This window comes from Atta colombica, unplaced genomic scaffold (assembly GCF_001594045.1).
Source record: "Atta colombica isolate Treedump-2 unplaced genomic scaffold, Acol1.0 scaffold96, whole genome shotgun sequence".
NCBI lineage: Eukaryota > Metazoa > Arthropoda > Insecta > Hymenoptera > Formicidae > Atta > Atta colombica.
The window spans coordinates 1,861,523-1,877,039 of NW_017259590.1; the positions used below are offsets into that span (position 1 = coordinate 1,861,523).

Below are 15,517 nucleotides of genomic sequence, written 5' to 3' on the forward strand. Positions count from 1 at the left end.
CATATTTTGGTTTTATATCTTTTTACACAACGTAAAGATCAGCATTCAACGATCGATATTCTGGCGTAAATAAATATTAGAGTAAGTCAAAACACACATAAATACATAAAGTATCACACATCGAATATAAAGGGAGAGGACCGTAAACAAAGCTTCTAGCAAAGTTGAGACAACTTTTACTTTTTGTCTCAATTTTTGTCTCCTAAAAGCTTACGTTTCTGTTATTTTTTCTTTAATGGTCGTCTACAATATGGAGTATACACATATAAGTTTGATATAAGAAAGTAACCTAATGTACTTTCTGTGTAAGGAAGCTATAAAAGTATTGGCGTAAGCGAAATAAATTAGTTTTATTTCTTATTTCACCCCTTACGCTCAACTCGCACAATAAGATTGTTAGCTATAAATAAAATAAAAATTATTACAATTGTATACTTTTATTTCTTACACCAGACTTACTCCATGTATTGTAATCGAGTACTTACATTTGATTTACACTCCGATTTATGATTAAAGTTTGGAGCGTTTGTGGAGCGAAAATTAAAAATAAGTCGATTCTGCCGATTTTTATTTTCCTCAGAGTGTTCAAAACTAAGATTATAAATCTGCATTTTCGTAGCCCATTTTTTTAATTAGGACCGTCTTAAGATATCATGAGCTGAATTAGCATAAATATATATTTATCTTAAAACAGTACTTAAGATAAAAATATTTGAAACGACTACATGCACGAGTAAAATTATAAAGATGTAAAAATGCTTAATGTGTATTTTCTCACAAAATTAATTTTTATTGTTTATTACTTAAGACGATCTTAAAATAAGAACTGATCCAGCGTTTTTTCCAGATGAGTCGGACTTACTTCGCACTCTTGGCAGAGACGCGTCGACAAAATGGCAGGATCAACGGATCAACAGACAACTCCGTCGTTCATGTTTCGCAGTGACGATCCATGTGACGAGCGGCAAGAGCCACGTGATGGCGCGAAACGGCCGCTTCGCGTGTTCCGGCGAGACCGACACCGGCCGGCACGTCGAACGGGAAATGCACCCTGATCGTTATCACTCCTTGATACAACCGACGTTCTGCTGCGCATTCGAATTCATTGCGTTTCTTCTGCCTCCGAGAGTCGCGGCGAGAGTCTTACGCCAACAATTAGTTCCGATACATGTCGTCGGTCATATCTGCAAAGATTTCGCAAAATGATTAAGTTGATAAAAAAAACACGGATCGCTTTAGCGCTTTAACTTTATAATTTTATCTAATATGGCGTCGATCGAGTTCGTAAGAATAACAGATTGCGATATATCATTCAATAAGAGTAAATAAAAGAGTGTTCTAAAACGTAATTAAGTTCATCTCACTACCAGAGAAACTACATTCCAGAACGTCCTTTCTGAGAAAAATTTTACTCGATTTAATGTAGTGTACGTTATGTGTACTATATATTTCGAGTAAAATTTTCCTCGGAGAGAACGTTGTGAAATTATATATAGTTATGTTTTGGAACGCATCTCAGGTAGAGGAGTTATTTTCGTTACGATCAAATTCAAATTACCGAAGTATCGATTCCGGTAAATAAAGCGAATGAGATCTTAATAAGATTTATTGAGATATTCGAAGGACTTGATGAGAGATTTTCGTATTTCTCGTTCGAGATCGAATGTTCGCTAACGAAAGATAAATTCACATTAATGCACGGGGTTTATTGTTAAATGCGGCTACATTCAAGCTAATTAATGTATTCAATTTTATTTTTACGTCAATAAATCGCGCGGAAAAAGATGCAATGAAATTTTTACCGTGTCTTCCATTATCGTCCTCCAGCAATCATCAAGATTCCCGATTCTTATCTTCGTTTATCAGTTATTCACCACCTGTCGAAAGCGGTCTGTTTTTCCTGTAAATCGGAATCGCGCCTCGAGAAATGGCGTTGATCGGCAGCTATCTTAACTCAACAGCACCGCGATACGACGACAAGTGAATTAAAAACCGGAGGACGGATTAATTCGCGGGTGAATCAACCGGGATCAGTCGTACCATCGTCCGATAGATCGCGGACGGGAAACCCGGACACGAATGCGAACGCGACGGACCGCGGATCACGACTGCGAGGAACGAGGAACTCGTTCGCGCTCCGCGAACGCGCGCGCGGAACTGCGCCGCGCATGTACGCGCGTCGTACGGCATGAAGTTTGCCCAATCTCTAGGGGAACCGAGAAATTCCGCTCGATTATGTCTACCGCGCTTGTCTTGAAAATTACTCATTTCTCTCGCGACGATTGAATTGAATTATTTCAAGAAATGGTATATTAGGTAGTGCGCTTACAAAAACATTACGAAGACACATCTAGAGATTATTTCTTTCATTAATCCACGCTATCCAAATCAACAACGATTTTTTCATTGTTTTTAATTGATTTCTTCATTGTAATTGAGTTCAGATTTTAAATCCCCCACCAAAAACATATTGAATATGTTGATAGAAACTTTATATAGAAATATATCTTTTTAACTTAATTGTATTAACTTGCAAAAATACAGTAAATGCAAAAAGTATTCTTATAAAGAAAATTTGTATTTAAAAAGTCTTATTAAGACTCTTATAAATTTAAAAAGTTTTATTATAAACTCTAGTATCAAAATAACGTCTTAATCATATCTTTGACGTTAATAAGATGTCATTAAAACTTCATCTTGCTTGCTCAAGGAAAATTTAAATGGTATAATATACAAAATATTTTGGCAATATTTTTTTATAAGTTCTTGAATATATCCGGGTTTGCCTTCACAATCGGATTGAATATTTTCGTCATATCGGATTTGTGACAGATCTCGTATTGCAGTTACGGTGAATGAAAAAGAGAAAAACAAACGGATGTGTTCAAAACAGGTCGCGTTTCCATGCTCGAAAAATCACGTAAAATTATATCGCGCGTGGATTTATGGCACGAAGAGTTTCTGAACACCACATGGCGCAATGTGGCAATAACAATATTTCTTGCATGCAAAATAACTCATCAACAACATGTTGCAAATGAAAATCATAAGTATTCCTTCTCAAAATTTCATATTAATTTAAATGGAATTTCACGACGCAATTTCAGACTAATTGATCTTTAAAACCAATAACACTGAAGATATTTTTAATGATTTGAAAATAAAGAATAGAATTAATACTTTGTTAAAATATATTGTACACATAATATTATTTTTTAATAAAATGAATGATTATAAAAAATTAATAGATAAATAAATAACGTGTTCGTGTTATTTTTAAAATAAATTTTTAAAAATAATTACCCAGTATAATAAAATTAAGAATCATTGATTATATTTAAGCAATCAAATATGTACGTATTCATTGAATGAAATTCTACGAAAAAAATATTTTATGAGATTAAATAGATTTATCTTTTTAGTAATACGATTACTAATATTAGTGTCATTCTTTTTTTAGCGCGAGTTTAATTCAATAAATCAATAGATCGTTAACGAATTACGGAAGGAAATGTCTGCCTGTCATTCACGAGAACGGAAAATTTTCGATCACTCATTCGTAAGCAACGAACCAAGATACCGTCATCGGACGAAGTGGACAATCATTGAGAGTTATGGTAATGAATGACCTAATTTCGAAAGAACAAAAGGACCATTCTCGTTTTGTTAGGACAATATGCTTGGTTGTATCAGAACCGTTCAAAAAGATGGGTCTTTGAAGACTATCGATTCCTTGATATCCATCCTTTGCGCAAATAGGAATTAGATACTAGTTTCAATTAGCATTGGCATTAAAACAATTTTTACGTCATTAGATAAACAATTATAAATTACTTGTATAAATAAATTATTCATGTTCTGATTTTTCTACAACATAATAATTTATTAATAACGTCTATACTAAAATAAAATAATCATTAATCTTAGTTGTATAAAGGGTCTCACATTAACAATACTCGAACTCTACAAAATTTATATTCAATTTTGATACTCCAGCTGTAGCAGCGTGAGCCTGACAACAATAACGGTGCGCATTGTATTACCTCACTAAAATAGAAAAGCACCCTTAAAGAGAATTTAAAGATGCGAAGAGAGAATTTAAAGATTCCAAGCTATAACGCGTGTCAAAACATGATTTTTTTAAAAAGCTATTATCATATCTTAAAGTCAAGTATATATTAATTGATGAAACGCGATGGATCAATTTGTTTATTTATAAGTAGACAAGAGAAAAATCCACTCAGCGAAAGTTCATCAATTTAAATGATAGAACTCCAAATTGCCTCGCTTAAGATTAATATTAATTAATTGTTAATATTTTAATATTTTAATATGTTAATATTTTCTTTAAAACAATATGATTCACGCAGAAAAAATAAAGATTCAAGTTAACTTTCCAATAACTTTCCAATAATTTACTTACGTATATTTGACAGCAGAGCGTGACTTCGGTAACGTGTATCTCATTACACAAGTGCTGCCGAGTCTGAAGGTACGATAATCTGATTTCATTGTATGGGATGGAGCAATAGTCCGGCATTCGGAGTTGCGGGAACGGAGTAAAGTGGATAATCTAATTTGAAGGACAAAAGAGGGTTACAATCACATAGCAAGGAGTGCCCTCGAGGTATCTTGAAAAGACCATGCCCTGCATCTCGATGAGCTATTTTGATGCATAAACATACAAATGAAAATATAGGAAATACGGAAACATGAAGAAATGTTATGTGAACGTCGATTATAAAATATATATATAGTGTATTTTTTTCAATTATCGTCATATACAAAAAGTTAAAATTTATTTTCCTACTCATAAAATATTTGTTCATATACATATCCGAAACGAATCATACGTATGCATTTTCATTATGTATACATTTACAAAACAAAAATGTTTCATATTTGTAATATACAACAATATACACAAATATATTTATATATTATATATACATAAGATAGTAATTATATTTACAGAAATTCATCTCAACAAAGTCATACTTTCCAATTATCGCAGTATCGTTAACTATACCTACGTTAACTACGTCAGTCTATAGTTCATCATCGTCGCAAAATTCGATCTCGTGATATGTTTCAGCTATCCAACCAAGGAGGTACTTGACTTTCTCTGTCGCTTCGTCATTGGCTTTGTAACCCTCAATAGCCTCGGACAGGCACTTCGATAAAAGTTTTAACAAAGGCTGTGGATAATAAAATCGATGTTAACAATAGATATACGATCAATCAGGAATAAAGCAACTCGATACTAAAGGTCACTGAAAATATTTTGTGAAAATATTCCGTCCAATTACATGTATATACTACATATTCTTATTTTTTATCTTTACTTTTTTATCATTAATTAACTTATTTATTATTAAAAAAATCTTTTAATTTTATATTATTTTTTTTAATACTAAAATTACAGAAAGCAATACATAAATATTTTTAGTTCCATTATTTTATCTCAAATAATTCGAATTATATCGCATTTAAACTTACCACAGGCCAGTCTTGTCTAAATAAAGCTACACATTGATCGCTAAGACTATCTCCATCAAGTATCTTTGTTTCTAATAATCTTTTTAGAAATTTGCCAAAAATTGGCCACAAAGCGTCGTTTTGTGGTTGCATTAATAACATAATATTTCTAGAACACAGTATTCTACGCATAGGCGAATCATCTTCGTCATTTCTTAAATTGTTCGACAACCATACTTTAATCAATTTGTCCTGGACTTCTCGTGTAAAGAGATCCATTCTATATGCCACTAAAAATGTAAAATATAATTATAATTTTATCACACTCTTGAGATTTCAGTATTATTAAACATACCTAAAAATAGCGCAAAATCTATACTGAGATAACACAAAACTTTCTGTGGTCCTGGTAATAAATCATCTCTTTGATTGAATGATTGATACAGTTTATCTAAAGTACTCAATACAGACGAAATAGTCAAATCTATACCATTATTATCCAACATATGCCATATTAATCCCTAAACAAAAAAACAAATAGAAATTTATATCTAAATATTAATAGTTTAAAGTCATTAATTTTAGAAACAATAAAAATTAATATTTTGGTTTTAAAAATTATACATCTAACGCGTCAATGTATCCGAATTTTAATTATTAAATTATCATTAAATTCTTTATTTATCAAGTTATTAATTTATCAAGTTTATGTTATTATATTCTTACTCGAAGTTCGTCCATCATAGTAGTAGGATTAGGAGCATCCATATTGTGATATTTTTCCTGTTTGGAATGCACAGGACTATTGTTTCGAAAGAACCTGTTAATCTCAAGTTCCATATCCTTTATAAACAAGGAATCGCCGGCAATATGCGACTGAATCCACTGATTTATTCGTTCCATCGCTATTCTAGTCGCAATCTTGATGCACATTTCCTTGACTGCCGTTAAAGAATCTTCTGCTAATAAAGATTCTATCGATGCCGCGACTCGCGTTTCGCAAATTGCTGGAATTGTTTTCTCACATTGATCCTTCAATTCTCTCGACGCGTTGTTGGCCAATGTATTCATGTCGCTCGCAAGTAAAACCTAAACACCAAATTACGATTAAACTTCCTTTTTCATGTAACATAAAATTTTCTTTACAATCGCAAGATATTACCTTAAATTCGTTGAAGTAATTTTTTGACAGTTCACTCTGTTCATCGGAGTCTTTCTCAATATGCTTGTGTTTCAGAATTTTTCTGAAAGAATTTAAGTTTGCTTCTCGCGATGAAGTCAATAAAGTATTACACATATGCTTCACGCAAGTTGACGCGACTCTTTCGGAAACAAAATCAACAGTCTTCCGAGTAGAAGCTGGTTGACCATGGAAAAAGGCTTCCTCCAATTGTAACTGCCATAACAAAAATTTATTAAGTATATAGTAACATAAAGCAATATTAAAAATATAAATATATGAATAAATATATGAATATTGAATAAAAAAATACCTCCAAGTGTTTTGCACGAGTAGTGCCTCCTAATCTACGTAGTTGACTAGTAACAGGTGTAATATGTTTATTAGAATTGATATTCAAATTCGTTCCGTTTCCGTGAAACAAAGAGAATGTCGATTCCATTCGCGAACAGCACATACGCATCGTTCGATCAGTAATTATATCTAATTTATCGAGACTACTTTTAACAGGAATCACACAATCGACGGAATGTGAATTTTTTCTCTTTTCGAAAAATTTTTCCATCTGTTTGAGACTCTTTAGTTCCTTGATTTTACAAGTCTTTTGCCAAACAATATAGAAATCTCTGGGAAAGTTTGATAGCTCAAACAACCAACATAGGCTGGATTTGAGCAGCACAGCCGATTGTTGAGAAATAAGACAATCAGGGGCAGTAAGATCGGTCTGATTTATAGCATGATAAATATAATACAATAGTTCCAAGATCTGCTTATAATATGGCAGCCGAAGCGATACAATATCCATCATAGCTAGATATTTAACTATCCAAGGGATCGTTAGTGACAGTTTGCCCTCGATTATGGCGTTCTGAAGACAAGCTTGTAAATTTAATGATGGTAATACCTATAATAAAACAATTGAAAAGATTTGAAAAGAATTTGATAAGTAACTTTTAACATTTGAATTTTTATGTCACATACCTTACTTCTTATCTCTATTTGTGTCATTATAATCTCTTTAGTAGTATTTGATTCAGACCTATATGGCAATGATACTAAAAGGCCTAATACTTTTGCAAGAAGCCTCAAGCTGGCTAAACAAGTAATAAAATTCTGTTGCGTTTGATCATCAACCATTGTTTCTGCAAAATGAAAAATCCAGAAAAAAAAGTAGTTTTCCTAAAATTTAAATAGAATATAACAGTCATGAAATCATTAAAATAATAAAAACTGTACCTGAGTCTTCTATTTCACTATTAGCAAACTGAGTATCATTCAATTCCATTATTTCATGTACAAAACAATTCTCCAAATGTGTATAAAATATTGGATTAAATGCATGCAATATAAAATCTTTAAAAAATTCTTGCATGCCAGGAAATGAAGGACCAACACTTTGACTCTGCGATGGTAAAGGAGTCACAAATCTCTTACTGAGTTGCGTCAATTTTTCAGGATTAACATGTTTTAAAGCTTTCAAGAAATTCAAGCTCTCGTCATCCACTACATCATCCTACAATTGATAATAACACGATTGCTTCGTTATTAAGAAATTCTTTTCATAATGATATAATAAAGCATGTTTAATAGTCTTGAGCTTACCTGATGTCTATTCTGTATACATGATATTAACAATTGCGATTTAAATAACCTAGCAATGTGATAATAGTTACTACAGTCATTGTGCATCGCCAACATGCTTCTTATCTTGCCACCCAGTGCAATTTGAAACACCCATCCTGGCACCAAATGATTTTCCTCCCAAATTCTAAGTATATCATAAAAAGCGTCTCTTTGCTTCTTAAAAGTATGGAACGAAATGGTAGACGAGAAATTTTCGCGATTGTCAGTGTCAATTTGAAAAGACACGTTTATCTCCCCCATGGTACACGTCAATTTTTGCGGGCTATAAATATTTAAATATTATATAAGTATTTAAATATTATTATATTAAGTAATGAAAAATCATGAAAAAATATTCATACAAGTAATTCGTGTTAAATTATAATCTCTTTGCTGATCGAATCTCTCGTTCCATTTAATTAAACATTTTGACATATTTATTTTTTCAGGCCACAATTTTGAAGGTTAAATTTTTGGAACATTTGGAGAAATTCGAAAGAGAGTATTATCTAGGAACACGAGATTTTAATTAGACAGAGATTATACAATCAATGTTATTGTACAATCTTCAATCGCAAAGTGCACATTTTTCAATGTAGAGATTGTATTTTCAAACATATGGATACGTATCACCGCATTCTAATCTATCTCGCTTTATAAGCTTTGTAACCGTAACCGGGTTGGCCAAATTAGGTTAGGTTAATTAACAGACAACCATAGCTTTTTAACAGAGGAACGTGCCTGCATTTTAGACGGCATCACTAAACTCCAGTAGCGCCATCTGAACAAATCCCGAACTACATAGAATATTTCCAGCAAATAACACATTATATTTTTGATTCTATTCCGTGCTAAGTATGTTCACCTACTCTATAATTGCGTGAAGTGCTCTGACGATTGGAGGAATTGTTACGAGGCATCGCTGTTACTATCGATACCCGCTCGGACAAGCAGATCAGTATATCGATATCCTCGTGTGTCGCTATTCCCGAGAATCCCGAGGGAGAAGAAAAAGAACAGGAGTGAGCAGTCGATGACGCTGATGACGCTGTGTCGTGAATCGTGCGAACGCAAAATATAACCTCTCTGGCACATAAGATGCGCCAGCTTTTGTCGGTCCAGTCAGAGACACCACTATTTCAAGAAACCTGATCTCGCCTGGCTGCGTGCCTCACACGCGTTTGTGCGTCCCACGATCAAACAATTTCGTCTCCACGATCCTCATCGGCCGCTCATCATGAAAGTGATCGTGAAGAAGCTGCAAGGAAAAGAGTGCGTCGTTGACGTGAGTACGGCATGGCTGTCGCGCCGCTCCCTCATTTTCTCGCGAAAGTATCCACGACTTCCTCTCGTGATCTGAATTCTATCGCAGACCAATACTAAAAATCACGGAGCCCAGATAACGATTGTCGTTACCTTCAATGAATTTACGCGCTCGAACGTCTGTTAAAGCGAAAAATTAAGGTTATAATCCGCCTTTCAAACGAGCATCCTTCTGACGTCAACAATTTTTTTTTCTCCAAACATCTCAAGAATGTTTTCGTAGAAATTACTCTCATGTCATTATATTGTGTCGTATGATTTTAGATATTGCCGTCAGAGACAGTGTTGGAGTTAAAGCACAAAGTAAGCGATCTCTTGGGCATCGATGTACCACAGCAAAGATTATTACTCACTGGCAAGACTTTAGCGGGTAAGAATACTCGTCTTAGAAGCTTTTCATGTGGTGGCACAAATATTCTTTATTTGTTTCTCATCAAGAAATATTAAGAAAAATAGAATGACGTTTATACAGACTCGTGTCACTAAATGGAAAATATTTTTCATTTAGCATTGTATATCGTAATGATTTCTTGTTACAAATATTTTATTTAATCTTCAGATGAAAATCCGCTAAGTTTTTATCCGGGGATCAAAGATGGCAGTAAGTTAAATCTTTTGGTGATCAAGAAAGCAGAGGAAGGCTCCAGCGAAGCGAGATCTTTGCCCCAACAGAAAGCCGGTATCCATCTGCTGAGAGAAGAGGTCTCACGGGTACTTAGGCATTATTATACAGTATCCGAGACAGAGTCCATAGTCAATGAGTTGATAAAGGACTTGAAAAATAAAGTGAATAATCTTAGTTATGATGATCTAGAGAGACTAGCCACTGCGTTACTCCAGGACCAAGAGAACGTAGCTTAAGGATTATTCAAGATTATCCAATTTTCGCTTACCAATTGATTATTGTAATACGAGTTTATTTAATTGAAGCATTGCCTTATATATCGAGTCCTTTAATAATTGGTATTGTGTATTGTAATTTAAAGCGCGATCATACTGACTAAGCAAGACTTGAAACTTAATGTACTATTTACTACGTTTGGAATCTAAGGATAATCTTATGTGAAGTTTATTAAAAATCTCTGTATGTACACAGACATATATCATGTCGCGTCATAAATAATTGTATGCACAATAGGAAATTGTTAAGGATCTGCCAAGTCTAATTGACGAAAGTATCTCGCTACTAGACAGATGAATAAGTTCAGCGCTCCCAACTCCTGCGCGTCCAATTCTCTCTAAAAAAAAAACACAAAAAAGAAATAGCGAGATCGTAAAGATAGCGTTAGTAAATTCTGACGTGAACTTTTGTAGATATTAACAAGACCACGAGTTAGTTTAGGCATAGAAGAAAAGTTCAGTCTCTTATTTTCTCAATCTTTTGTAACCCGACAAACGCGAGTTTTTATTATCGCCTGAACCTTTTTCTAATATCGGGAATGACATAGCAACAGCGTAAGTAGAGGAAACAGGAAGTTATATGCAATAAAAATGTTTTGTTAATAGAAATTCAGTGTTTCCTTTTTGTTCCTTTTTCTTTCCTCCTTTTTTAGATCACCTGCTAACAATAAATTCTAACTGAACTTTTCTTTGTAAAATTTACAAATTGATGCTTTAGAACCTAAAGAATCAATATGTTCTGTTTTTATTATATAGCATTTGTTATTCTTAAAAAAGAATCATACTTTTTCTATGCCTTTAGGATCAAATATAACTATATATAAGTATTATATTTTTATAATAAATTTTTTTTTATATTAAATAAATGACATAACATTAAGAAAAAAATATTTGAATTTTTTCTTTTCTTAAAAGGCATATCTTTCATAGCTTATCGAGATATTCAATCTTGAAATTTTTACATAATTGCTCTTTTTGTGAGAAATGAGTATTGTATGAATCGAAAAGCAATCAATTAAACTTATTGATCTTTTTCTCTTTTCGTTTTTTGAGGTACAGAACGATATTGGTTAATTTAGGCTGGATTTGGGGAGATGCTATTTGTGTCATTCTATCTTCCATTAAATGTGAAGGATAGTATGACACAAAGCGTTGATAATTAATTATAAGATGTTATGATACTGAATTAGCTTAATCAAATAATGAATATTACAATATCGGCACGAATGACGGAACATGCTCGAGCCAATGAGCGCAGGCAGGAACAAGTATCAGGCTGCAATGGTTGCTCCAAAATCACAAGTAACGTATAGATCCATTGGCCTATTTTGTATTCAACTTTTCTTTCAGTTTCCACAAGTTGTACCAGATATTCTAGTACCTGTTCTACATCAGACTGACTAAAGCAAAACAAAGTATTCAGAGTTGGTTCGATTTTTTCTTCGCCATTTAAACAGAAGCTGATCCAAGCATTCTGATCATCTATGTCTGGCTGCAATAGCGAAGAAGAACTAATATAACTCATAATTTCCTCAAGTTTTAGATAAGATTTTATAAGACTTGTATATACCAAATGAATGTCAGGTGGTTTCCACTTGCGCTTGCCTATTAGTATCTCATCTTTCAATTGGCTGACATATAATCTTAACTTGGAAAAGTCTGCAACCTGATATTGTTGCCATTCCACAGTTGGCTTGAGGCTTGCTGGTGCTTGAACGCATCCTGCTAACTTTTATAGTCATATTCATTCCATGATTGCAAGATTTATGGCAATTTACAGGAATTAACTTACAGTCTCCACATAGGCTTTTGTAGGCTCCTTCACACATGAGGGATCTAAATTAGCCACCACTACATCCGCGCATTGTCTGGCTTCTATTCTGCAATAAAACAGAACATGATGTGCATGTGCTTGAAATTATAAAATTCAAGAAAATGAAAAAAAAAGTAGCTGAGAAAAAAATGCCAACTTACACCACTCGTTTGATGTACTCTTCTCCGGAAGAAGGTGGCAATGATAGATTAATATCTTCGTTTATTTCTCCCACCACAAATACTGGTTTTTTTAAGTAATCCATCAGAATTCAAATAATTATTCAATTTAATTAATTCAAAAATTGAAGAAATTACATTTATTCAACGCATTTTTGTCTGAAGCGAAGAAATATGACAGACAAAAGAACATCGCTCTTCCTCGCGGAACGAAATATTAATCGTAGAAGTTAGTAGAAGTTTTAAGTTTGTCATTGAGGTTAAGAAACCTGATATATTGTCAACATGATAAACTACGCATACGTAAAGCCCATTCTACAAAGGCAGTAGCAATAGTGAATTAAAGAGTAGGCGTATAAATCGACTAATCATAGTTAATTATCTTTCTCACATTCGACTATGATTGGTTGATTTCTACGCCTACTCCTTAATCCATTACTGCTACTGTTGTAGAATGGGCTTTAGGGATACTACATAGCCACGCACTGACGATAAAATCGCGATGAAAATAAATATGGTGCGAGTCCGTGCTAAATCGCGATGTTGAAAATGTATATATTAAAAAAATATATATATAGGTGCGAGTGTTAGATGCGAGTAGGTTTGAGAAGTTTCGTCACGAAATTTATTTCACTTCTAAATTTTAATAATATAATGCCATTTCAAACGACAAAACGTTCTTGATTATTATAAAAATCGCTATTGTTTTATCATTTTTTAAATATTATACTTATATGTTCTTCTCTCTATTTCTCTTCTTTCGCTTATTCTTTATTAATTAATTTTATTTTGTTCAACGCATTAAAAAATAATAATACAGTAAACCAACTAATTATAACTCAAAATATATGTACTGATTATTTTCAGTCGATATAAAAGATCAATTATAACTAGAATGCAAAGCATCTTCGATACGTTGCGGTGATATTATTATATACATTTCACTACATGAAGTTATACAGTAAAATTTATTATAATTATGAAACGATTAATATAAAAAAATGCAATAAGTTATAGACTTACGACATTAATTATAAACATTAATAGACAAAAAATGGAACACAGGAATAAAGCATGATAAATAATGTACGAATATATATCTATTATTAAATGATTTATGTTTCTATTTCTAATTAATTAATTACAATTTTAATTGTGCATCAATTATCACTCTGCATTTATATTTGCCATTTATCCTTTTTAATATAAAAAGATACACTTCGTACATTATACATGTAACTCTCATAGCAATATTAAATCGCGTTAATTTAAGCAACAATTTTAAGATAAAAAACACTGTATTCTTTCAACGTCGCCGTATTCGGATAAATCCTCGATAGAGTTGTCCGATGTGGAGCTACTAGAATTATTATTATCATCATCGACATAGATGTCGTTAGTATCATCTTCGTCTCGATTTGAACTTGATTCGTGTGGGTCCGCACAAAAATGCTAGAAGAAATATAATAGTGTGTGTATAGTCAATTTCATCTCTCTCTCTCCCTCCTTCCTCCTCCCTCCCCCCTCCTCTCTCTCTGACAGATAATGTCTCCTTAGAGCTCAGTCAAATAATTAGAAGAAGAAATTGTTATTTTCCTTCTTATTTCTTGCGTGGGATTTGTGAAAAAAAGGAAACGTATGAATCACATCAATGCAATTAGTCTACTGCATTCTATTGTATTGCTTTCATCAAGAATGATATCAAAAATTTTCATTGTCTTTAAATAACATGTAGACTTAAGATAACAAGAAAAATAGAAGAAATTATATAAAAAGATAATTTTTACATACATACATTCCCTAATGACCGCATTACCGAAAGTTCTCCTTTCGAAGGCACCCACAGTTTAATGTTGTCATCATATCCGCTTGTCGCAAGAATGGGAATATGCGGATGAGCCTCCAAGCAAGTTACCTATAAATTAAATTTAGAAAAAAATCGCTAGTTTTTGTTTATACTATAAATAAGAAAAAAAATTATTTATATTAAATTTATGAAATAGAAACTTACGGATTCTCTATCTCCTGTCATATATTGTATGACAGATGCCGAATTTTTTTCCCAAATAAATATATTATTAGTGGATCCAGATACAACATAGTCGCTTTTAGGTCCGAAAAAATTACCTTCATATACTGTAATCAACCAACAAAAGACATGAGTAATTAATTAAATATTAATAAATCAGAATTATTTAAAGCATCGCTTTTCTCAACTATACTAACAAATTCTAAAAGAGATACTTCTATAGAAAGATATTTTAAAAGAAATCTCTTATTAGCAACACATACATAAAAATTAATTAAAAAGTATACCATATTATCGAATCCTGTTTTTTCATATTATATCACAGTTTTTTCTCTTTAAACGCGCATAAAGAAAAATGTTTAAGAATTAAAAAGATTCATAGTAATCGTGAGTAAAAAAATAATGTAATTGTGAAATAATGTAATTGCATTTTATGTAACCTACTCGATGATCTATACACATTCTGATACATATGGGCGTAATCTCCATGTAATGATGTTATTAATCTATTAAATAGGAATAAATCCTTGTTATTATATGAAGCAAGAATTTCTGTTCCGTTATAATTATACATAGCAGATGTTACATATGCATGTTTATTATTTTCCTAAAATATTTATATTATGTAAGTAAACAAATATGTAATAACAAATTATATTGCTTTCATTATAAATTTTTTTAGTAATAGACTTAATACAAGACGTACTACATAATTAGGCCATAGTTTATAAAGCGGTTTTGAAACTTTTCGCCGATCGTAACCTATGACACAGTAAGATTGACCAGCGACGCAAAATTCATTACTATTTGAAGGATTAGAATCTATACTATATAATACTAAATTTTTTTCTACTATAAGTAACCTATGAACAAAAAAAAATTATATATGTTACAGAGGATTTATTATAAAAAAAGTTATTATAAAAAAAGTATTATAATAAAGAAAAATAAAAAAAAAACTTTTATCATATAATTGAAACCCAAGATATATG

General features: G+C 32.3%; 4 protein-coding genes across 5 annotated transcripts in view; 1 reads left to right on the forward strand and 3 right to left on the reverse strand.

The window, feature by feature from the left end:
• Positions 1-9,205, reverse strand: part of LOC108693730 (codanin-1) — a 12,880-nt gene extending 3,675 nt beyond the window's left edge. The window contains exons 1-10 of one of the 2 annotated variants that reach the window (XM_018202841.1): positions 9,151-9,205; positions 8,261-8,564; positions 7,895-8,171; positions 7,640-7,800; positions 6,972-7,562; positions 6,641-6,874; positions 6,205-6,567; positions 5,834-5,999; positions 5,500-5,768; positions 5,062-5,198 (exon numbers count right to left, since the gene is read on the reverse strand). In XM_018202841.1, the coding sequence (XP_018058330.1) occupies positions 5,062-5,198; positions 5,500-5,768; positions 5,834-5,999; positions 6,205-6,567; positions 6,641-6,874; positions 6,972-7,562; positions 7,640-7,800; positions 7,895-8,171; positions 8,261-8,542 (2,480 nt within the window). In that variant the 5' untranslated portion in view covers positions 8,543-8,564; positions 9,151-9,205. Of the gene's footprint in view, positions 1-5,048; positions 5,199-5,499; positions 5,769-5,833; positions 6,000-6,204; positions 6,568-6,640; positions 6,875-6,971; positions 7,563-7,639; positions 7,801-7,894; positions 8,172-8,260; positions 8,565-8,643; positions 8,842-9,150 lie in introns of those variants that run through there. The other variant, XM_018202839.1, reaches the window with a different exon arrangement.
• LOC108693732 (ubiquitin-like protein 4A) lies at positions 9,194-11,113 on the forward strand. The gene is made up of 3 exons (XM_018202843.1): positions 9,194-9,566; positions 9,869-9,974; positions 10,164-11,113. The coding sequence occupies exons 1-3, from the start codon at positions 9,519-9,521 to the stop codon at positions 10,463-10,465; spliced, it is 456 nt and encodes a 151-aa protein (XP_018058332.1). The 5' UTR covers positions 9,194-9,518; the 3' UTR covers positions 10,466-11,113.
• LOC108693731 (gem-associated protein 2) lies at positions 10,658-12,706 on the reverse strand. The gene is made up of 5 exons (XM_018202842.1): positions 12,479-12,706; positions 12,297-12,384; positions 12,075-12,233; positions 11,718-11,996; positions 10,658-10,842 (listed from the first exon to the last, which is right to left on the reverse strand). The coding sequence occupies exons 1-5, from the start codon at positions 12,580-12,582 to the stop codon at positions 10,750-10,752; spliced, it is 723 nt and encodes a 240-aa protein (XP_018058331.1). The 5' UTR covers positions 12,583-12,706; the 3' UTR covers positions 10,658-10,749.
• A 1,048-nt stretch (positions 12,707-13,754) lies between these two features.
• LOC108693699 (DDB1- and CUL4-associated factor 8) overlaps positions 13,755-15,517 on the reverse strand; it is a 3,832-nt gene continuing 2,069 nt past the window's right edge. Inside the window, exons 5-9 of the mRNA XM_018202761.1 lie at positions 15,232-15,388; positions 14,970-15,132; positions 14,508-14,632; positions 14,292-14,411; positions 13,755-13,948 (exon numbers count right to left, since the gene is read on the reverse strand). Coding sequence (XP_018058250.1) covers positions 13,778-13,948; positions 14,292-14,411; positions 14,508-14,632; positions 14,970-15,132; positions 15,232-15,388 — 736 coding nt within the window. The 3' untranslated portion in view covers positions 13,755-13,777. The remainder of the gene's footprint in view (positions 13,949-14,291; positions 14,412-14,507; positions 14,633-14,969; positions 15,133-15,231; positions 15,389-15,517) is intronic.